The sequence below is a fragment of the Mycteria americana genome, chromosome 2 (assembly GCF_035582795.1).
Source record: "Mycteria americana isolate JAX WOST 10 ecotype Jacksonville Zoo and Gardens chromosome 2, USCA_MyAme_1.0, whole genome shotgun sequence".
In the NCBI taxonomy this organism is placed as follows: Eukaryota; Metazoa; Chordata; class Aves; order Ciconiiformes; family Ciconiidae; genus Mycteria; species Mycteria americana.
The window spans coordinates 6891881-6916452 of NC_134366.1; the positions used below are offsets into that span (position 1 = coordinate 6891881).

Genomic DNA, 24572 nt, shown 5'->3' on the forward strand with positions numbered 1-24572 from the left:
CTTTTCTGAGCATCATCTGCAGAAGCCCCTCTGCTCACAAACACATGCTGTGCAAGGCTGCCACCACCATGTCTTATGTCAACAGGAGATCCCGTCCTCTCCGCTGCAGCAAAGCACCCTGGTGTATCTACCCTCCATCAGTCAGCTGCTGGCCTCTATTTTGCATTTATTATGTTTCTAGATCGATGCTTTTATCCATTCTTCCATGCCGCCATTCAGGTTTTAGAGATGCTCCTTAGAACATCTCTTTTCTTCAGACTCTGTCTGGAAAACTGATTTTGCTTATCCTTTTGAGAAGTTGCCCTCCTGTTCTGTTTCTCTGAATGTTAGACTTTGTTGGCCGGGCATAGAAGAGGGAATGTGTACACAAAGGCTATCATTAGCCTGGGGATGCTAATTTCCTTAAGCCTCATTGATAGTCAACCAGGGAATGATCCAGAGCACTTAAATTTAGCTTGCTCCTCTGAGTCTCCCTCAAGAAGCGTCTGTCTCTCTCCATTGCCATTACAGATGACTGTGTTGATAAATATTTGTCTTTATGAATACTTCCTTGTTGGCTTGCTCTTTAACAGGGTGCATTTTTCTGTTTCTTTTGCTTTATACTGTAAGTTTTCTATGCTGAGCAGAATCCACCAGATTGGGAGAGTAGGCTGCTTTGTTAGTATTATTACATTTTGACCTATAGCTGGTTGCATTTTTAACCTATGAGTCAAGAATTTCTATCACAAACTTCAATTAATATGTATCTCATCAGTGTAGAGTCTCAAAGTTATGGGCAAGCTTATGGTTTAGTTTTGCTACACAGTGCTATACGGAACTCAGTGACAATGTTCTCGGTTAGAACAGCCAGGTACATGGCTAGATGATGTTTCCTACAAACATTGCCCACAGCCCTGCTGCCACCTTATTAAACTGGTCACATTGGGAATACAAACAGCAAGTGCTTAAAGAGCTTTGAAAAAATATATTTGCTTTTACAATTTATAAAAGTTAAAATTAGCAAAACAAAGCAAAAGCATGCCATTCATCTCTCAATTCCTGTCCCAATTGAATATGCTTGTTGGTGGATTATATTTGTGAATGTTATCAGTCCCAGAATGTACTTCTTAAAAAGCCAATTCTCTATTTCTGTTGCAGTGAACTATTTCATAAAAAATGGTACAGAAGATGTGTTACTGTGTGGCAATAGCACTGATGCTGGGTAAGTGCTTTAAAAATATCTTCACTTCTGGTTTGGGGTTTTTTTGGCTTTTTTTTTTTTTTGCTACATTTTCCTTCAGTTCTGTCCACTTCTCACCAGCATGAAGTAGATATTTCAGCTTCCTTGTGTCAGTCGTAATAGGCGAGGAATAATGACAGTATTTTGTACAGTAATACAATTTTCTGAACTGCAGGGAAGAGGAGTTTGTGTGTGTCACTTATTCAGGTCTGAAATCTTTAGGGGCCTTATTACAGTTCTTTTTCAATACGTTTAAATTCTCAGTAAAAAAAATAGTGAAAACTAAATAACACTTCGGCTGAGTGGAGAGTATTTTAAGGAAATGAAAGAGGAACGGAAACAGAAAAGCTGGAGGGATTTAGACTGATGATGAATTCTTGTCTTTTGGCAAAGGGAGATAAACAAATCAACAAATGCTAGTCCCCAAAATAACATGCTTTGGAGGTGGGAAGGTACTCAGTTTTGAGTTGTGATCTACATTTGTACATGATATGTTTATAGACTACACGTGTTTCATTTTCTAGTCATTGTATAGACAGTGAAGAGATCCAGAATAATTCCTGTGGTATACTAATTTACCCTGCATAAAGGACTTTACAGATGGTAGGGATATCAATAGACGCTAACAGTTCCTCCTGCATCCAGTCCTCAGGGTCTAAGCGCATTGTCTGAGGGTGCGATTTTATTTGATAGGTTCTCATGATCTTGATGGAAATGGAAGAGTTCAGATGGGATGGAGAGGAGATTATAAGCCGTGCAAAGATTGTAGGCTGTTAGGAGTTGTAGGAAAAGGGAGAAAAGACCTTAAAGTGGTGGGATGGATGAACTTTTGTTCTAAATATGTGAGGGTATTTGAACCAGGGAGGTGGATGACCTAGGTCAAGTGAGGGGAGGAGGTGAGATGATCTACTTTTGGAGGGACACGTTTTGAGTTGGTAGAACTAAATGTGCCTGAATGAAGCCTGAAAAAAATTACGGTTTAAATTAGGAAGAACTTAATGTGAAAAGAGGCATGTGTGCATAGGGAGACAGCAGGAAGATGAAGGGAAGATAAAATCTAAACTTGCTTATGGACAGGAGGACGAGAAAAGCCATGGGTTCCTGGAGAGAGATGAATTACTTTCTGCTGCCACTGTCTATATCTGTATTTACATAAAACAAAGGGAAAGCTGACGTGTCAGCCTTCCCTCTGCATGTCTTGTGTGTCTGATCTGTATTGCCAGTCTCATTTAGACTGTAAGCTCCTTGGGCAGAGGGCCATGCTTTCCTCTTTGTTTGTTCCACAGAAGGTACAACGTCAGCATTCATTAATGAAGTCCTTTGTTGATTGTAATTTATTGCATTTATCCAGGCTCAGGCTGGACTCCAAGACTACTGGGATGTTTCCCGGGGATCCCAGGATTTGGCAATCTACCTATGCTGGTGGACTTCTGTCTTTGTTAGCCAATAGACGACAATATTGCGCAAAATATGTTTGGCACAGCAACAATATTTTGCACATCATGAAATATTATTCATTGTTCTCCCTGATGACCTGAACCATGGTGGTCGCAGGCTGCTAAGGTCATGAGCAATGTCAAATGGGTTGGTTAGATTATAGGTAGTTTGTGAGGCATAGTTTAGGGACTACTGCTTTGGAGTTGTCCACATGGTGGGAAGTTAAATACTAATCCAATATCCATGGAGTATCTATATATTAGTAGCTTGTACGGATTTAAGGGTTGGGTCACCCTTATTTCCTTCCCTAGAAAGTCAATAAATTGCAATGTGTCAGCAAAAAGCCACAACTGGAGAAAGCCTCCAATGGACGCACTATGCCCATGAGAGAGTCACAGCCTGAAACAGCCATGGGAGAAGTTCCAGCTCTCATGCACAAGAAGGGGAAATGCCACCTCCACCCCTTGTGCTTGTTTTCAGTGTTTGTGCCGTTAAGGGAAACCCACTTTCCCTTTGTGCATCCGTTCTTTCTTCTTCAGCCTCTTCCTGTTTTAGTTAAGTATTTAATACCACTGGGTAAGGTTTGGTTTTAAATGACTAAAAATGGGTAATAAATATTCCTACTTACACTCTTTTTTAGCTCAGGGCTAGCAAGTATTGTCTCATCTGCTATACTTTAGACAGAGTTCCTGCGAGTCATCCCGTTGTTTAAAGACATGAAGATAATTAGAAAGATGATCCTCAGGCCTCAGGGGACTTGCAAAGTCATATATTCCCACCTGTTAGGATAGAGAGACCATCATTTACAGGCTGACATATCTAACAGAGTGGGATTTTTTTTCTCTTATCCTTCAACGGTCAAAGCCAAGAGCAAGTGCGTTCAATAGTAAAACACAAAATCGGAATGCGTGGGACCTTTTGGGACAGGTTGCACCACAGGATCAGGGAGGTGAGTTGAGAGTGAGTGGATGCATCAGACTGTGGTTCCCCCATCTGTTAGTAATGACATTAATGACAAGTGAGGACGTTCAAGTTGGGAATCCATCAAGGTATCAGGAAGGGGGGTAGGGAAAGACAGTTGTCAAGGCTGTGTCTGAATGTTCACAGCATTTCTGGAGCATGCTTCTGCTCTGAATTTGAAGCTTGAATTTATTAGCCTCTGGGGTACACTGAGAACCCAAAGGAAATGCTGGGAAGGGCGGTGTCACGTGTGCACTCCTGGAGGGATTTGTTGTTACGGTGAGGGATATCTGTGTTGTGGCCAGGATATTAAATCCCGAGGTAATTGACAAAGCCATTTCAGTGCATTTTTAAAAGCATGTTAATGACACTCTGAGGTTTGGCTGGTTGCTGTTATTATAGAAGAGTAAAAAAAAAAATATCTAAATAAATCTACTATGGCAATTATTAGGTGATGAGACTCAGATGGTCTGATGTAAGAGTGTGTAGTGATGGAGACTGCAACCTGAGCTGGAGCAGCAGGCCAAAATCAGCAGGGAAATAATCAGCAGTGGATGCTATATCTCAGACAACCTAATTATCTCCAAGGTGGGGGCTTTATTACATTACTAGGAGGGACTGTTTTCTGAACAAGCACCCAAACTGCCAATAAAGCAGGAGGTAATGAATCTAGCTAATATTGATTCTAGCTCAGAAAGGATTTGAATAGATGTATGTCACTCAGCAGCAGCAAACATGTCTCTAGTACTTTAACTGGCAGCTGGAAGAAAAAAACATTTATTTATGTTTTTAGGTATGCTCAAGCAACCTCAAGTAGCTACTTTAAAAATCACGTTGCAGAGACATGGTAGGAATACTGGGGAGATGGCATTTCTCTTGGTTGCACAAGGACTAACCCGTCTGTGGGGTTTCCCATGTGATGCCTCAGAAACTTTCTTCACGATGCCTGAAATTTGATTTTTCTTCATTTAATCAAATAGAACTTTTGTGTTGTTTTTCATTTTGTTTATCCAACTGCATTTTCCCCCTTGATGTACTGCAAGAATTTGCTTTATATTTACAAGGAACAAGAGTCCAATGGAAACAAGAAGTAATGTTTGGAGTAGAGAGAAAATCAAATGATTGTGATCAAAGATGTTCTTTGGCTCAAAGTGAAAGCTAATGGTGTGTGCTCGGTGTTTCACATTCAGAGCACTATGTTAATGGAAAAATCCTCTGCTCTGAGATGTGTGTCACAGATTGGTCAGACACTGGATGCAGTGCTACCAGCAAGGCTCTTTTAAAAAAAAAAAAAGTGTATTTGCAGAATTATTCATGTTTCTAGATGTGTTTCAGGGTTAGATTTGGTTGTTCTTTTGGATGTGGCTGCACTGGGATTTATCCAAGTTGGATCTCTTTGCAATTGCATCTTCTTTTATTTGATTTGGTTAAAATAAATGGAGAAAGCTCAGATAGTCTGATTTTCAGAGGGATTACAAATTCTATAAATTTGCTTTTCAATTTAATTCCCAGTGTAGTAGCTTATCCAATTTTGAACACCTTGTTTTATCCCTGAGGAAGGTCCAGTAAAGATCCAGTACCATGGTCAAATTGTACCGGATCTTAGCTAGGAGCAGAAGCTGAAAGCTGCTCTAGCCTTTGTGAAAACCAGTCTTAGTATCAAGTGGACTATGCTTGGAATGGCCGTAGAAGAGCAGGTGATAGCAAGTAGCACCATACACTGCCTATAATCAGGCATCACGGGCCTTTTGAAGGCACCTACCCTACTGTGTGAAAGTGGCCCTTGAGGGCAAAATTTTACCACATATCCACAGGTGAATATTTATGGTGATAGTGCCAAAGTGAAGGCCTGTAGTTGGATGCAATGCTTAGGGTGTGCTCAGGGACCTACAACAAGGACAAACCCAGGACCTCTGTGCCTGGTCCCAGGCAATGGGACATGGCCAACACCAGACAAGAAGCAAGGGAGCCTCCAAGGGCACTGCTGTCAGGAGAGATGCAGTCCTGATCCCACCTTCAGATCCAACAAGGCATCCTGCTAGAGCACATCAGCAGTGCCTCTACCAGGCATTGCCCTGCTGCGATCACCAGACCAAATCTCCCAGCAAGTGGGCTGTGGGAACCATTTCATGTCAGGCCGCACCAACCTGCTTCATGCCGCCCATGCAATTACGGCTTGTTCCTTCTCCGTGACTACTAACCGTTCATTTTGATGAAATAACCAATACTGCAGAGTCCCATGCTTCCCCACAGAGTAAAGACTTACAGGGGCTGTAGGAGCTTGGAATTATCTGTCCCCAAAAAAGGAAGATACGTTTCAGCTCTAAAGCATTTCCACTTTTATCCTGTTGTAATTTCACAGGGACATTTTTCTACTGTGCATAGACTGCTGTTTTTTTTTCCTCTTCTGCCTGAAGGTTTGGAAGAGCAATAGAAAAAGCAAGGAAATTTGTTCATTAGGAGAAAGAGAAACAGACAAGATGCTATCAATGTACAAAGTAAACAAACAGGAAAAAAGAGAAACTTATCTTTTTTCTTTTCACTTTTTCACTTGCAACTACAACAGGGAGCTGGCTTTTCAGAAAAGTCTGCTTGTTTTAAGTCAATTGTGTCCCCTTCGGATCTCAAGGTCATACTGCTTAATTTTTTTTTTCCTTTCACATAATATGTCCTGTATATTCAGTTCGTGGGCAGGAATAGTCTACGAGATCATACTGACAATGAAAGCATATTTGCATCGTGTCTGTACTGATATTACCAAAAAGACTACTGAACAGGAAGGAAAAGCAGCCAGTAAAGCTACTTCAGGATGCAACAAGAAAGCACCTTTGGCAACAGCATCCTAGTAACTGTTGCTATAGAAACTTTACCTACCTTTATCTTCACTATGACCTTGATTTTTCTTAACAGGGTACATTAAAATAATGTACAGCGTGGGGCAAGATTCTATATGGTTTGGTAAATTCTGCTGTCACTGAGCTTATTGGATATAAGGGATGAAGGAATGACCATGTGGCATAGTGCTCCTCAAAGTTTTTGAGTGAATCTTAACTCTTGCTAAAATATAATCAGAAAAAAACTTTGTTTCCTTTTGCGTTGTGGCATTTTACTAAGGTAATTAATACCAACACATAAAATTGCATCAGGTACCTGTTTTCATAGTCACCATGAATACCAAAAGCAACACTTTTATGGTAGGTTCTCCACGCCGCGATACTGTCAGCATACTCATTACAGCATGTACAGCGATACAGCACTTTGATCTCTCTGAGCTATAGTAACATTTCTTTGCCTTTATACATCCTCCACGTGGTGATTTAAAGTCCCTTGCAAAGGCTTATCTCACCCCTCAAGGGTAGAGAAGAAACATGCACTGTACTGAGGAGCAGCGCTGCTATCAGATGCTTCCACCAACGCTACTTTGCCTTGCACAGCCCAGCGCTGCCGCTCTCACCCAGCCCTTGGCAGGCAGAGAGCGTGGAACGGTGTGTACGTCTGCCAGAAGAACATGTCAAACAGCATGCTTTCCCGCGGCTCTTAGTCCCCTGACTGCAAGCAAACATGCCCGGTAACATAACCCCAGTTGCGTTTCAAATTGGGGAACTGCACCAGAGAATAATGCACCCAGTTGGTTCTTTTATTCTGTTGCTGGCAATTAAGACCGCTGCAGCTCTGAGTTGCCTGAACTTAAATTATTATTGTTGTTATTATTGTTGTTATTATTGTTGTTGTTGTTACTTGTTTTCTTAATATAAGAAGGCCCCAGATTCAGGCCATGTTGTGTTGGATGCTGGACAAGTAGGGTGAGAACCCCCCTTGGCTTGAAGGGTTTGCATTTCAGAGGTGCAGTCCATGGATGGGTCGGGGTGAAGATGGTGCTCAGGTGTCTTAGTTGCATATCTGTTCTCCTGGGGAGCGACAGGAATGGGTAAGGTCTGGAGAAAAAAACAGTTGCAGGTGATCTCTGGACTAGCCAACTTTGTCAGGCAGGTCGTGGTCTGGCAGCGTGTGTTTAACTTGATGGGTCCATCGCGGGGAATGGGCTCCTGGGGAGCTTTGGCATGTGCCTAGTGGGACTGGTATGTTCCTAACAGTTGCCAAATTCAGTCTGATGGGGTACAGCTGGCTGATGGGTGGGAAAGCCTGGAAAGGCTAGTGGAGTGAGGAAGGGGATACAGTTCCCAAATGTGACTTCTTCAAACGTCACCAAAGTGAGGGTGTTTTGGAAAGAATTGTGTTGTTTAAACTACCAGAGCTAATAATGTAATTACACCTCAGATTAGTAAGCAATATTAATGAATTATTACAGTTTATTATTATGAATTATAATGAATTAATGAATTATTACAAACCTTCAGGCTGTACAGCATACCTTAAATGAATTTAGCTAGATTCTGATGTAAATTGCATAACCTCTTCCATCTACTCTGTGTTGGCTACCGTGACACATGAATGAGGATGGTTTGCTCATGGTGAGAAAGCCTCTCACTTGAGTACGAGAAAAAACAGAAAGCAAGTATATCACCTGAAAGATGCTGCAGGGGCCATGGGCATAACTTTATGTATTATACAGGCTTAGGGGCAACAATAACAGTCCCCCACTCCTAGGGATCAGTTGTGTATTTGGAAGATCATATCTCTGGTTAAACAGCAGCAGTAGGGATTAAATCCAAATCCACTCAGTTCTTAAGGATGGGTAATATTACCTCTTAGTCAAAGCTGTAATAAGCTCATCAGCCACACGAGAGAAGCAGACTGACTATGGGCTACAGTCTTCATTAAGCAATAATCTATCATTATGTTTATGATGATAAATTATTGCCCTACATTTTGTTTGATGGGTTAGGCAGAAGATCCGGTGTCTGGCCACCGGATTGAGTGAGAACAAATGAGAATTTGCTTGCCTTGCAGTAGCATGAAGTCTAAAAAAGCCACATTGCAGCAGAGGGAGTTCTTCCTCTCGTCGCTTGCATGTGTGCGTAGAGGGGTCTGAGATCTCAGGCTGAAACCAGTGGTTTTCCATCTGCCTGAACAAGCAGCCAGTGGGGGAGTCTGAGACTTTTTTTTTGGATGCAGGTCAGTGGCATGCACAGGTCAGTGGGTGCTCTGAGCCTGTAAGCAAGCCTGTTCACGGACACCTCCTTCCCTTTGCTCCTCCAGTTTCAGCATCTGGTCAATGTTGCTCTTTATTCTGAGCTCTTCTTTTTTAAATTTTTTTTTTCTGTGACATTTGTTTGGATTTGCTTACACTTCCTTCCTTTCAGACCATTAGCACCCCTTGCTTTGAAAAATGCCCTTCAAATTCTCTCTGACCCCTTAGGTGCCTGGAGTAAGAGCTGCTGGGGGCTCCTAGTCAGACCTATCCAGAGTGAAGCCTGCCTCTGCGAGTCAGATGTTGGCTCTTAGATGGTAATTAATGCGGAATTGTAAGTCAGACCCTCTAACCGTGATTAGTCTTTAATATAACAAAACAAGAAAGAGGAGGGGAAGGAGAGCAACTTGTGACTTCCAGGCAGCCCGAGCACCCGCTGACAGCAACGCCTGGCTTTGGCTGGGGCGCTGCTGCCTTTCAGCCCCTTTCTCCTACGTGCCCAATCACCTTTACAACATCAGTTTAAAAAAAAAAAAATTGCCCTCTTTCAGAATGGGTAGTTTCATCTTGTCAGGTAGGAGCAAATGTTAGTCTAGGGGTCTTTATCTGTTCCCCCCCAGCCGCTGCACAGTCTGCACTCCTTGTTTGGCTGCTGGTGTTCTCTTTCAAAGCCAAGGGAAGTGAGAAAACATGGAAAGTGCAGAGAAGGGCACTCAGGCCTGTGGCCTAAAGGAGATCTAACCCTCTCCTCTGTGGTCTGAGGACTTTAGCACGAAGAGGCAGGTCGAGGAGGACTCTACCGTGCACATCAACAAGCCTTGGAGGTCATGGGCACCGTCTGTCCTTTCAGCTATTACTGCCAGGCTTTGAAACCCCACTGTGCTCACCAGGGTGGTTTCCATTCCTCTGGAATTAGCCATGTGTCAAAGACATCACCTATAAACATTTCAGCTTGATTTCTGCATTCTTGGCCTTAAGCTGTGACCTAAGCAGGAACACTAAGGGGCCTTCACCACAATATGGTTTTGTTCTTTTAATTTTTGGTGTGTCTGTGGTATGCACTTTATCTCCCATTATTATTGCTTCTTTCATAAGCGATTTGGTGTAGCAAGCCGTAGTGTGCCTTTGCAACCTAAACCAAATGAAAGTGCAGCTTTTACCTTACAGATGTTGTACTAACGTTAGCAGCTGTTGGATGCTAACTCCTGGTAACACATGGACAGCGCTCCCTGTATTTTCAGGGTCTGAATGTTACAGTCCAGCACCTGGTTGTTTTACAAATCTTCTTTTATTGCACAGCCCTATTGGCCACTACAGCCTGGATCAGCAGGTTACTTGCTTCCCTAGATTAAACTCTTGAGCCAGAGCATTTTGTAATTATGCCCCTCAGCTACAACTCTCTGGCATTCCCGATCTGTGTTATTTAAAACAAAGCTGTTTCTTATGTTCTTTAATTTCCTGTACCGATGCCAGCTTACAATGGTGATTACAGCCTGATGGATAGGTGGGTAGACTGATGCTTTTAACTTTTCTGAATCAATGACACTAATTTTATTGTGATCAATTGAACAGCATCCTGTGAGGCTCCTGTGGAGGATGTTATATTTATGTAGCTTCTTGTTGTTGTCCGTCCCTGTGCATCAGAGGAGAGTGCAATCCTGTGAAATGCTTCCCTGAGGTAAAAGAAGCTAAAGAGTTTGCTAAAAAATCTGAAGGGGAAGGCTTAATATTATACATAGAAGGTGTTTCAGCAAAATCTTGAGAATCCTTAAAAAAAAACCTTAGAGGAAATGGTGTCAGTTGCAGAATAATATTCTCATGTGAAAGTCTTACACCTAAATTTCTGTAGAGTGTTTTTCTGGAAAGCAGCATTTTGTTTTCCTCAGTGTTTTTAACGCGTTCCCATACCCCATGGGTTATCGCTTCTGTCAGCTATGAAAGAGGGTGAGCAAGAATAAGGAGTTGAAAAGTAGGATATTTTGTCTCAAGTGTCTAGTCTCCATAAGAAGGATGTGAGCTAACATTAATAGCATTTTTGAACTGGAGTTCATGTTTTTTGTGCTGAAGACACCTCGTTTGAGTGCTCTTACACCTGAACATAATATTAGAGAACCATGTACACTCACTGCAGAGTCAGACAGATCTTTTCACACCAGCAATCTGCTGCTGAGTGGAAAAGGTTTTAGACACACATAAAGACAGAATGAAACATGAAAAAATGCTAACTGTATTATAAACAGAATATATTCATCTGAGGTACCATTGCTCACTTTCACGGTCAGGGGAGTTGCATCTCCTTGTCCTAGGGCTTTCCAAGCAGTTGCGGTAAAGTGCTTTGAGCAGTTGCTCTAATGTTCTTCTGCATCAAAACAGGGTTTCCCCAGGAAGCATCATTGGCAGGGAACCTAAGAGTGACTTTGTAGCCTCTAAACTCGTGGTGCCAAGAGGTTCCTATGAAAATACATCAAAGTGCAATGCTCCTAATATCTCCTTCCTTTCAGACTGTCTTGTTCAAAATGGTGAAGAGGTTAAGAGGGAAGTCTCTCTCTCTCATACTGAAATTAATGGCAAAATTTCCATTTGCCTAAGATTTTAGGCAACTTATTCTAGATGAAACCTAATTTCCAACCAACTGCCGTGCCTAGGCTTAAGTGCACCATTAAAGTAATCACCATCAAGTTTCTCACAGCTGTATTCAGATATTTTAGCCATTATTAATACATTAAAATATAAGCAATGAGACCAGCTCAATGGAGCCACTTGGGATTGGTCTTTCATGGAAGACTAAGGAAACACGTCCACCTCTAGACATGATCGCTCAGTTTCCAGCCAAGCACAGTGTGTGAGTGCAGTCATTTGTGTGCGAGTGCAAGTCAGTGTGTGAGTGCACCCAGCTGAAGTGCCTCTACACCAATGCATGCAGCATGGGCAACAAGCAGGAGGAGTTGGAAGCCATTGTACATCAGGAAAACTATGATATGGTTGCCATCACGGAAACGTGGTGGGATGACTCGCACAACTGGAGTGCGGCGATGGATGGCTATAAACTCTTCAGGAGGGATAGGTGAGGCAGGAAAGGTGGTTGGGTAGCCCTGTACGTCAGGGAGTGTCTGGATAGTTTAGAGCTCGATGATGGTGATGATAGGGTGGAGTGTCTATGAGTAAGAATCAGGGGGAAGGCCAACAAGGCAAATATTGTGGTGGGAGTCTGTTACAGACCACCCAACCAGGATGAGGAGACAGATGAACTATTCTATAAGCAGCTGGGTGAAGCCTCACGATCGCTAGCCCTTGTTCTTGTGGGGGACTTCAACCTGCCGGATGTCTGCTGGAAATACAATACAGCAGAGAGGAAACCGTCTAGGAGGTTCCTGGAGCGTGTGGCAGATCACTTCCTGACACAGCTGGTGAGGGACCCAACGAGGGAAGGTGCCCCGCTGGACCTCTTGTTCACCAACAGAGAAGGACTTGTGAGCCATGTAATGGTTGGAGGCTGTCTTGGGCAGAGCGATCACGAAGTGATAGAGTTTTTGATACGTGGAGAAGCGGCAAGGGGGGTCAGCAAAACTGCCACCTTAGACTTCCGGAGGGCGGACTTCGGCCTGTTTAGGAGACTGGTCGAGAGAGTCCCCTGGGAGGCAGCCCTAATGGGCAAAGGGGTCCAGGAAGGCTGGACATTCTTTAAGGAGGAAGTCCTAAAGGCACAAGAGCGGGCTGTCCCCAGGCGCCGAAAGACGAGCCGGCGGGGAAGAAGACCGGCCTGGCTGACTAGAGAGCTCTGGCTTGAACTCAGGAAAAAGAGAAGAGTCTTTGACCTCTGGAAGAAGGGGCAGGCAACTCAGGAGGACTACAAAGGTGTAGCAAGGCTGTGCAGGGAGACAATTAGAAGGGCCAAAGCTGAGCTAGAGCTCAATCTGGCTGCTGCTGTAAAAGACAACAAAAAACACTTCTTCAAATACATTAGCAGCAAAAGGAGAGCTCAGGAGAATCTCCAGCCCCTAGTAGACGGGGGAGGGAACACAGTGACCAAGGATGAGGAAAAGGCTGAGGTACTTAATGCCTTCTTTGCCTCAGTCTTTAATAGCAGGGCCAATTGTTCTCTGGGTACCCAGCCCCCGGAGTTGGAAGATAGGGATGGGGACCAGAATGGAGCCCCCATAATCCAGGGGGAAATGGTGAGTGACCTTCTGCACCACTTAGACACTCACAAGTCTATGGGGCCTGATGAGATCCACCCAAGAGTACTGAAGGAACTGGCAGAAGTGCTCACCAAGCCCCTTTCCATCATTTACCAGCACTCCTGGCTAACTGGGGAGGTCCCTGCTGACTGGAGATTAGCAGATGTGACGCCCATCTTCAAGAAGTGCCGGAAGGAGGACCCGGGGAACTACAGGCCTGTCAGCCTGACCTCGGTGCCGGGGAAGCTGATGGAGCAGATCATCCTGAGTGCTATCACACGGCATGTAGAGAATAACCAAGGGATCAAGCCCAGCCAGCATGGGTTCAGGAAAGGCAGGTCCTGCTTGATCCACCTGATCTCCTTCTATGATAAGGTGACCCGCCTACTGGATGAGGGAAAGGCTGTGGATGTTGTCTACCTAGACTTCAGTAAAGCCTTTGACACGGTTTCCCACAGCATTCTCCTGGAGAAACTGGCTGCTCATGGCTTGGACGGGTGTACTCTTCACTGGGTTAAGAACTGGCTGGATGGCCGGGCCCAAAGAGTGGTGGTGAATGGAGTTTACTCCGGTTGGCGGCCGGTCACAAGCGGCGTTCCCCAGGGCTCTGTGTTGGGGCCAGTTCTGTTTAATCTCTTTATCAATGATCTGAATGAAGGGATTGAGTGCACCCTCAGTAAGTTTGCAGATGACACCAAGTAGGGCAGGAGTGTTGATCTGCTGGAGGGTAGGAAGACTCTACAGAGGGATCTGGACAGGCTGGATCGATGGGCCAAGGCCAATTGTATGAGGTTCAACAAGGCCAAGTGCCCGGTTCTGCACTTGGGTCACAACAACCCCATGCAACGCTACAGGCTTGGGGAAGAGTGGCTGGAAAGCTGCCAGGCGGAAAAGGTCCTGGGGGTGTTGGTCTACAGACAGCTGAGTATGAGCCAGCAGTGGGCCCAGGTGGCCAAGAAAGCCAATGGCATCCTGGCTTGTATCAAAAATAGTGTGGCCAGCAGGACTAGGGAAGTGATTGTGCCCCTGTACTCGGCACTGGTGAGGCCGCACCTTGAATGCTGTGTTCAGTTTTGGGCCCCTCACTACAAAAGAGACATTGAGGGGCTGGAGCGTGTCCAGAGAAGGGCAACGAAGCTGGTGAAGGGTCTGGAGCAGAAGTCTGATGGGGAGCGGCTGAGGGAGCTGGGGTTGTTTAGCCTGGAGAAAAGGAGGCTGAGGGGAGACCTTATCGCTCTGTACAACTACCTGAAAGGAGGTTGTAGCGAGGTGGGGGTCGGTCTCTTCTCCCAGGTAACAAGTGATAGGACAAGAGGAAATGGCCTCAAGTTGCACCAGGGGAGGTTTAGGCTGGATATTAGGAAATTTTTCTTCACTGAGAGGGTTATCAAGCATTGGAACAGGCTGCCCAGGGAAGTGGTTGAGTCGCCATCCCTGGAGGTATTTAAAGGACGTTTGGCTGAGGTGCTTAGGGACATGGTGTAGTGGTGGTCTTGGTAGTGTTAGGTTTATGGTTGGAGTCGATGATCTTAAAGGTCTTTTCCAACCTACGCGATTCTGTGATTCTGTGATTTTCTCATGGCAAAAGGAATGAGCCTTGCAAAAATTTTCATGTCCTGTCTGGACATAATACTTTAGCGCAAGCGAGTGGAAAGGGTTTCCTTCTCAGGAACCCAGAGGATCCCTTTCTCAGAGCTGTTGAACAGTGTCAGCAGCACATCACGGGCACTGAAGGCTGTGTGCAGCAGCAGATCATAGGCAGGAATCTCATATCCCTGTGGCAGAGAGTGACAGCAGATGCTGCCTTTGGGAGAGAGGAGATTTAGTGAAAAGGCTGCCTCAAAAAAGGACATGGATATACAAGAGAAATTCAGTGTGCATCTGCGTATTTTAGGGGAAAAAAAACTGAGATTTCTGCATTTTATTCTCTTCTAACTCAGTAATGTTACTGTAATTTTTATTCAAATGTGGCTCTTACCAGGAAACAATAGGTAGTCAAAGTAGGAAAGCTCTAGAAGGAGGCACTTCTAAGCTGGCAGGGAAAAAATTAGAAGTGTCTCTCTTTTTCTTTCTTTGTTATAGTTACTGTTATCTCAATTCTCAGCTGATATAAACTAACTTGGCTCTACCTAAGGTGACAGAATCGCCTATTATATTCTCACTTCTGTGTTACATTTAATTCATTAAATATCAACTGTTCTTTTTCAGTTTTTATTGCTTTTTCTGAAGACTACTGCAAACAAGGATATGCACACATTTTGCAATGCTTCAGCACTCCTTTTTTCAGCGTTCAAAGCAGACTTACTTAAAAATTTGGTTTTGACTAATGATATTATATTAAGCTTCTTAAAGTGTTGTTGGATGTCTAATGTTGGTGGCTGACAACATAGATTTGTATAACTTCAAAATCTATAGCAATGTATTCTCATCTCGACATGCAATGCTGAGTTGCTATTCTGTGCTGTAGAGATTTGATTTATATCAGTATAAAATTGATATTTAAAAAAACTCCATCCTTGATTTTCATACTGAGACGTACTCTGCTTTCTCAGGGGTCAATTTCTTTTATGGGTGGCATTTTAAAAATTACTTTTATTTATATTACTGCTTTGCATTTCAATTTGTGGCAATATTCTGCTTTGGTAAAAAATAGCAGTGATTGAGACACTTTATGGGTTTTTGCTGGGAGAAAAAAAGTTAAAAGCTGTGTGCATTGGACACACTCTACATGACTGGTGCCATGTCTAAAATGGCTAGATATTACAATAATCATCCTATCCAAAGGCAGTTCGGAAAACCTTGATTCCTCCATCTGACAGGCAGAACATCAAGCTCACCATCTGCCAGGACAGAGGGTATTGCTCTGTTATCAAAACACTGCCTGGAAGTTGATCTCTCTGAGCGTCTCTGATCTCTGACAAAGTGCTTTCACAATCCCTCTTGTTCCAACAATCCCTAGTTGTGTCAGCTAGACTTTGCACCAAATCGTACCAGGTTCATCTCTATCTGTAGCATAAGGAGAACAGAGAGAGCTGACATTACTGCAAGTTCTGCTGAGATCTGCTTCTCCAGATACTTAGATGGTTCCAACCTAACAAATTCCCAAATACTGTAGGGCTCCAGGACACTGGCAAAGTCCTTGATCTCATATTCTCTTCCTATGATACATACAGCAGTAAGCCTTTGCATATTGTTCTGTTTTCAGTTTCTGATGGGGCATATCTTATGTTTGGAAAGCAGCTTGTGATATGCAAAAGGTGTGGGGTCTTTTGACTAATCATACTGCACCGTCCTGGGAGAGGGGGTGGATCCTTGACCTGGGATCTCTTCTACCTTCTTTTTCACTTGATGATGCAATTCAGTACTTGCATAGTACCACTGAGGGCATTCTTTTTCTCTTCTGGCATTTGGGGCTAGAAAATTGCTTGTAAAGAGTCTCAAAGCTTAATGAGAGCCAGTGAATTTCATGCTATCCACATGCCATTTAATACGTGAATCTGCAAGACACACAAGGAAAACATTTTCCTGGCAGAAACAGAAAAACGTCATGACCCCAGACTATGGCGGTGAGTGGAATAAAGGGCTGGGTTTCTTAGATTAAAGATTTAGTCCTTGCAGAGGGTGAGTGAAAGGTCAGGCATAGTAAGCAATCGGCAAGGTGCTGAGATGGCACACGCTGATGTCATCCCGCCAGTGTCAGACTATGTAACTGGAAAAGCAGGTTCACCATCACGGTATTACCCACAACTGTAACAGGAGACACCAAGTTTATGATTCTTATTTAGGAATAACTGCCAAGAGAAATCATATTTAAGCACTAAAGTTCTGCTTAGGCACCTAATTCCTGTCTATTCCAAACATCTGAAATGCTAGGCGCTCATTAGCCATTATAGCTTGAGCTATGGTTACCATTTTCCAGTTTATCCTTTCAAAGGAAAAATAAGATTGCAAACATCTTTGGTGGTGTGAAGTTAGCATCCACCTGTTTCCTGTGTTTTCACCCAGTGAAGGAATTTACCATTGAGGATCTGTGTCCTTAACCAAGAGCATTCAATATGTTCCCTTGGAAATCAGTTTCTCCATGCTGAGGCCATCTATGATGCATTTCATGTATTGTCTTTCACGTTTTGCAGCACGTGCCCTGAGGGATATATCTGTCTGAAGGCTGGGGAAAATCCTGACCATGGTTACACAAGCTTTGATACTTTTGGCTGGGCCTTTCTCTCTTTGTTCCGTCTTATGACTCAAGATTATTGGGAACGTCTTTATCAACAGGTATGAGACTGTCTTATTACTGTTAAAAAATATAAAATAAACACATCATCTTGTTACAGTTATATATCCAATAATTAAAGACAAGAAAAAATTGCTGGTTATTAGGTAAACTGTCCTCTGTGTGTTGTGGACAAGGACCATCAGTTGTTATAATTAATTTCGTTTCTTAGGAGTGACGATACCAGAAAACATTAGGCTGGGTGTTTGGGGAAAGGGGGGAAAATTGGTACTGAGAGAAAGACACTTTGAATGGGTAATTCACCTGAATCTAAATGAAGTTCACCACTTAAGAAAGATCACCACGTCATGACTTAAGGATTTTTTTGGTGGCTGGTGTAACGTGAACTAGTCTTTTGAAGCCAACTCAAAAAAGGACTACAGAAGCACATGTGTACTTGGCATATCTCTTTTTGCGAGGCATGACAATGAACAAGGCTACCTGGTAGGCTACCAAAGATGGCAAGGCTACCTGGTACCTTTCAGTTCTCCCTGCTGCAAACTTTTCATCGTGGACAACTTACAGTCAGGTGTGCAAGGTGGTCTACTAGCAAATGCTCATTGTAGCATGCATTTCCTGAAATGTATGCGAACTCTGAAGAACTGCATGTGATAGTTTTGTACTGGATTACATACTCTGTCCATGAAGCCACTGAAGATTTACTTCTGCATCTCAAAATGGCCAAAACCGAAGCATACTCGTAAGGAAATCGAGGGAGTTAGTGCTGACAGATACTACTCTGAAGGTACTAAGGCAGACATCTTTAAAGGTACTGCAGATTTCAGCTTCACATGCAGCCAGTTATACAATTTCATTTCAGGAAAATGTAAAACAATTAAATTGAAGATTCTTTAAACAACTATATTCGCTTACTTGGCACAGAGCTGCATGTACAAGTCTACAAGGCTGAAACTGTCATGGCAAATAAGGATGAACTTTTATTATTTGCCCTTATTGTTTTATTATTTGACCTTTTAATATTTAGACTTATGATTAAATAAATTATTTGACCTCTCTTTTATTATTCGACCTTATAATATCACACGGTGGTTTCTATCACTATCACTAGCATCAAGTCATTGACCAGGGGACATATCTGTAATATAAGCTCAGCTTGTTACCCTAAACTCCAGTTATGCCTATAAATCTGTTGGAGAACCAGGCAATACAGTCAGCGGTGCCCAGGGTTTCGTTCTTCTTATCCTGAGGCAGATGTCTAAATAACGTTCCAATGAGTTGCACCCTAAAAGTACCTTGTTCTTCCCACTGACTCTAAAGGACCTAGACTGTAGACATCTGAAGGGATACAACATGAATCCTGCTTGGAAAGTTTCTTGGACTTCTTCCAAGTTTTCCAAGTTTTTCCAAGTTTCTTGGAAAGTTTCACTGGACAAAAATAAATTGAGCTATGTGGGGGAAGCTTTCACTGCACCTGATTATAAGATTATCTATTCTCAAAGAAAACCAGCAGAGATATTTGGTAAAGGAGGAAAGCATTCTTCTTGTAAAAATGAATTGTACTGCAAGGCACATAATTTTTGAATAAGGTATAAAAAGTTATTGGTGAGGTTATTTCCTTGCATGTGGTTGTCATTTGTCAGCAAAAGGATTCTGTTTGGGCTAGTAACAAAGGGTGAATTCAATTATATTGTAAATCTAAGTTTAAATTTCTTTTTTCTTTTAAAAAACATTGTAAAAAAGTGTTAGTGATTTTACTTTCATTTTTACAGACTCTCAGATCTGCTGGGAAGATCTACATGCTTTTTTTTATGCTGGTCATCTTTCTGGGCTCATTTTATCTGGTCAACCTGATTCTGGCTGTTGTGGCCATGGCGTATGAAGAGCAGAACCAAGCCACTATTGCTGAAACAGAGGAGAAGGAAAGAAAGTTTCGGGAAGCCATGGAGATGTTAAAGAAAGAGCAGGAGGTCAGTAAACTATGTGACGTGATTAGCCTTGGGGAACTTGAACAGATGGCACCTTGAGATTCACATTCTCTTTATTTTACATTTATGTGATAACCGAAGTAAGAGTTTGCTTGAAAGCAGCTTAATGTTTATCGTCCTGGACAGAGTTATTACAATCCTTTCTAAAAGAAAAAGGATGGCTCTTCCTGCTAGGTTTGGGGCCATTTAGGGTTTACATATCCAGAGTTGAATTGGTTTAACTGTACCACTTATGCCAGCAGAGGAATTTATATTGGTTGGCATACAAGACATTTTAATGATGGTGTAACTACATCTACATCTGAGCACAGAACAGCTATTTTGGCAGCTCAGCCACAGCCCCAGATGAACGTTCTTCCACCATCGCTTTAGCTCATGTTCATTTCCTCACTGTCTCATTCAAACTGCCATGAATATCCAACTGTCCGATAATGAGGATAAAGATGTAGGATAACCTGTTTGAAGCACATATGACTTCATTCCTGAAAAAGTAAAGAGGCAGATCTTGAGGTTAAGCTTTGCGAATTATGCAAAGGATATGTGTCGTGGTTTAACCCCAGCTGGTAGCTCAGCCCCACGCAGCCGCTCGCTCACTCCCCCCCGGTGGGATGGGGGAGAAAATCGGAAGAGTAAAAGTGAGAAAACTCATGGGTTGAGATAAAGACAGTTGAATAGGTAAAGCAAAAGCCGGGCACACAAGCAAAGCAAAACAAGGAATTCACTCACTGCTTCCCATGGGCAGGCAGGTGTTCAGCCATCTCCAGGAAAGCATCACGCGTAACGGTTACTCGGGAAGACAAACGCCATCACTCCGAACGTCCTCCCCTTCCTCCTTCTTCTCCCAGCTTTCTATGCTGCACATGATGTCATGTGGTTTCCTGTTTTCGGCTGGAATAGAGTTAATTTTCTTCCTAGTATAGTGGAAGAACACAGCTGGTATAGTGCTGTGTTTTGGATTTAGGATGAGAATAATGTTGATAACACAGGGATGTTTTGGTTGTTGCTAAGTAATGTTTACACTGGTCAAGGACTTTTCAGCTTCCCGTGCTCTGCCAGGTGCACAAGAAGCTGGGAGGGGGCACAGCCAAGATAGTTGATCCAAACTGCCCAAAGGGCTATTCCATACCATAGGACGTCATGCTCAGTATAGAAACTGGGGGGAGTTGGCTGGGGACAGCGATTGCTGCTCGGGGACGGGCTGGGCATTGGTCGGCGAATGGTGAGCAGTTGCATCACTTGGGTTTTTTTCCTTGGGTTTTTTCCTCTCTCTCTCTCTCTCGTTGTTTTCATTATTATTATTATTATTTTTATCATTATTTTTCCCCAATTACTAAACTGTTCTTATCTCAGCCCACGAGTTTTCTTACTTTTGCTTTTCCAATTCTCCCCCCATCCCACTGGGGGGGAGGGTGAGCGAGCGGCTGGGTGGTGCTTAGTTGCTGACTGAAGCTAAACCACGACATGGGGTGTGGAATAGCCCTTTGGGCATTTGGGGTCAGCTGGCCCAGCCGTGTCCCCTCCCAACTTCTTGTGCCCCTCCAGCCTCCTCACTGGTGGGGTGGGGTGAGGAGCAGAAAAGGCCTTGACTGTGTGTAAGCACTGCTCAGCAGTAACGAAAACATCCCTGTGTGATCAACACTGTTTCCAGCACAAATCCAAAACATAGCCCCATACTGGCTACTGTGAAGAAAATCAACTCTATCCCAGCCAAAACCAGCACAATATGGATTTAATGTTAGGTCATAAGCTTAAACAAAACAGGGAGGCTGAATGGTGGTTGTAGCCATATAGCCTTAATAGCACTAGTTAATTTGCCTGTGGTTTGTGTGGGGTAGAAGGCCTTTATTAAACAGCTGAAGAGAACATTTCAGGAGCTGTGAACAAGAAGACAATAAGAAAATTAATCTGAAATAACATGTAGCACTGTAGTTGAGAGAAATAAATCCTTGATACACAATATAAACTAATATACATAATTTTCTTTTGGGTACAAATGGCTTCAGGGCCTAATCCAAAACCCATTTAAATCCTTGGAAAGAAAATAGAAAATGCAATTCACCCTTGACAAAGTGCTAGTACAGGCTTATACATCGTTTAAGTCCTTTTAAAGATCCTCTTTGATGGTTTAAGTAATAGGTAAATGCAATTTTGTCCATATACAGGCACTTTGAACAGAGTAACTTTCTGCCATAACCTAAGGGAGCAAACTGAGCTCCAACTTGTACCTATTTTATACAAATTTTCATGTGTTTTGACTCCAGCTGAGCTCTTCCTAATACCAGCCAACTTTGGTAGCCCCAGCTATAATTAAAGATATTTAAGAATTTCCTTTCGAAGGCTTTGATTTCAGTTAAGCCTATATGTACACAAAAAAAGAACATTAAGTTGTGAAAGTCAGAATGTGTCAAAATGAAGGTTGCTTGTGCAAACCTAAATTGTTCCCGTTTATCTATATGTTTTATAACATAGTCTTTTCATCAGCTGACCACATCTCATTTTTCCTGTGCCCTGCTCAGTACAAAGGGTGGACAGTGCATGCCTCAAGAGCAGCTCTTCGCTTTCTCATCATTTGTTCTGTAGCCTTAGGCCAGCTCAAGCAGACTTCCCGACTAAGGCATTCAAAGCCTGCTTAAAGGCAAAATGACTAACATCCTCAGAGGTTTTTCACTGCCTCTTGTCACTGCTCAGAATCTGTGTGCTTCAAAAATACTAATTTGTATTTGCAATACTCCTGGAGAATTATCTCAATTTTATGGAAAGGAAACTTAGGAGTAGAGCAGTTGGGGTCCATCGTGTTCATTAGCGAAGCTCAGTAACTCTGCAGATCAGCCCCCAACATCTCAAATTAGATATCTGCAAGAAGAGGCTCAGGAAAGTGAATTGAGTGGTCTGCTACACCGTGTAGCTTTCAGATGTCCTTCTCAGATGTCTCACCCGAATCAGAGCTACTCAGTTTTAATCTTGCTCTCCAAGCCTTATTCAAGTTCTTGGTTTTGACTTTCTCACCATACTACTAAGTTCTTGCCTTGAGGCAAGAGTCCTAGAGATAGGACTTGAGATAGGATAGTCTAGAGATAGGACTGCGTAATCCCCGTGTCAGGGCTTCTGTGAGCTAAGCTTTTCTCCCATTGTCCTGGTTTTGGCTGGGATAGAGTTAATTTTCTTCCGAGTAGCTGGTACAGTGCTGTGTTTTGGATTTTAGTATGAGAATAATAGTGATAACATGCTGATGTTTTGGTTGTTGCTAAGTAATGTTCACACTGGTCAAGGACTTTTCAGCTCCCCATGCTCTGCCGGGTGCACAAGAAGCTGGGAGGGGGCACAGCCAGGACAGCTGACCCCAACTGCCCAAAGGGCTATTCCATACCATACGACGTGATGTTCGGTATATAAACTGGGGGGAGCTGGCTGAGGGGCAGTGATCGCTGCTTGGGGACTGGCTGGGAGTCAATCAGCAGGTGGTGAGCGGTTGTATCACTGTTTTTTTCCCCCCTGGGTTTTCGTTCCTCTCTCGCTCCCTTGTTGTTTTCCTTCTCATTACCATTTGTTATTATTATTGTTATTATTTTTTGTTCCAATTACTAAACTGTTCTTATCTCAACCCACAAGTTTTCTTACTTTGGCTCTCCCGATTCTCTCCTCCATCCCACCAAGGGGTGGGGGGGAGGGTGAGCGAGCGGCTGTGTGGTGCTTAATTGCCGACTGGGGCTAAACCACAACACCCATCCTTCACCCACCACCTGTCCTTGCCAGACATGCCCGATCCCAAACTCCTTCCCTGCCCTGGGAGTTATGACAGTGGCTTATGGCTTGCAATGCCTGAGGGGCAGGACACGGTCCAGCCATGGGAACCCAACCAGAAAGGCTAGATAGACAGGACACGGGGACATCATCCATGCCCTGAGAAACAATTTGGTCTGAATCCTTTTTCAACAACTGAAAAAGATACGCAGGGCAGAAGCATTTCAACCCCAGCAATAGGTAAGAAAATGCTAAGAAACTGAAAATTAGCTTATTTTGCAGTAAGAGTACAGCATGCTTAGTAGCACAACCTACAGTATTTTCTAGATCAATAAAATATGAAGGCAATCAGAAAGGAAAACTGAAACTCTTTAGACCAGCTCTTACACTGTGCAGTATAAAGAGAGCACAAATATAATTGATAGGCCTGCTTGGGGACTATCAGTCAATTTACACAATTGGTCTAACACATTGCTAAACCTGAACTTAACACCAAAAGACTTGCTGAATCTTTATGAAGAGAAAGCACTTCAGCATAGCAATTAAATCAATTGACTTGTGAAAAAAAAAAAAAGAAAGAACAGCCTAGACCAGTGTCTGAGCCCTCCTCCTCTCTGCTCTAAGCAGCTTGCTCATGAAAGATATTTCCCACAGGAATTAAGTTTTGTTGTGCTCTCTGCTTGATAGAGCTACCGCTGCTCCTTGAAATACATGATTGATTCTTTACACGACTGTTAAGTGCCTTCACTTTCCTTGGACTGATGCCTGTGGGAGGAAGGGAGTATCTTGCTGCGGAGAGCTGATTGCCTGTTTGATTCTAGTGGCTTACAGACAATAGCACTGAGGATTCATCCATTTCTCCTATTCTTGGGAACCTGGAGAGCTTTTTTTTTTTTTTTTTTTTTTTGTAATTCCCTTGCTTTATGTATTTCGGCTGGGGGCTCTGCAAATGGGCTTGTCTGCAGGCCACTGATGTGGCTACCACTGAGATGCCAGCACCTCCAAACCTGACCTCGTGCTTTGTGCTCAGAGCCCCCTCGTTCCTCCCGCCCGCACCAGGGATGGGGACCCAGTGCGCTGGCATGGGCTGCAGCTTCCTCCCTGCACCTCTCGATTCTTCCTCTTGGCTGCTCATTTGCTTCCAAGGCTGTGGCTTTGTGTGCTCAGCCTTTCTCATTTGGCTTCTACTGGCTTTCTAGCAGTTGGTCTGTTATCAGTCAGCTCCTGCAGCGATCCCACCAGATAGCCAGCACAGCACTGAAGCACACGGCGAAGCAAAGTCCACCTTATCTCCAGTTAAGCCCACATTTTTCTCTTTGCATTTCTCATCATAGCTGCCTGCACTGTTACTTGGGATAAGTGTTTACAAAAACATGCCAGCTGAATTGCCTGCTGTTCCTAGCATCTCTCTGTGATAGGGGAGGAAAAATCCTGGCAGCCAACTTGGCTGCCCTCCTGTCCAGCCCTGCTGGTTCAAGGGGCTGAAGTCCAGGGGGGGCTTAATCTGAGGTTCCCCAGCTTGAGATTTTTTTTTTACTAGCACCAGAAGTGTTACTCCAGAGATGTGTGCACAGTGTACACCTGCAAGTGTGTGCACACAGGCTGTTCCTCTCATGAAATGTCGAAGGATCTTGTGTATGAGCTCTACATAAATCACATTATTTTATGCAGCCATTCCTAATGCTCCATCATAAGATCTGGGTGGCAGACCTGCATGTGTGCATTT

At 43.4% G+C, this 24572-nt stretch overlaps 1 protein-coding gene across 1 annotated transcript in view; it reads left to right on the forward strand.

The window, feature by feature from the left end:
* Positions 1-24572, forward strand: part of LOC142405259 (sodium channel protein type 5 subunit alpha-like) — a 222068-nt gene that overhangs the window by 79923 nt on the left and 117573 nt on the right. Inside the window, exons 8-10 of the mRNA XM_075492326.1 lie at positions 1138-1201; positions 17020-17161; positions 18890-19087. Coding sequence (XP_075348441.1) covers positions 1138-1201; positions 17020-17161; positions 18890-19087 — 404 coding nt within the window. The remainder of the gene's footprint in view (positions 1-1137; positions 1202-17019; positions 17162-18889; positions 19088-24572) is intronic.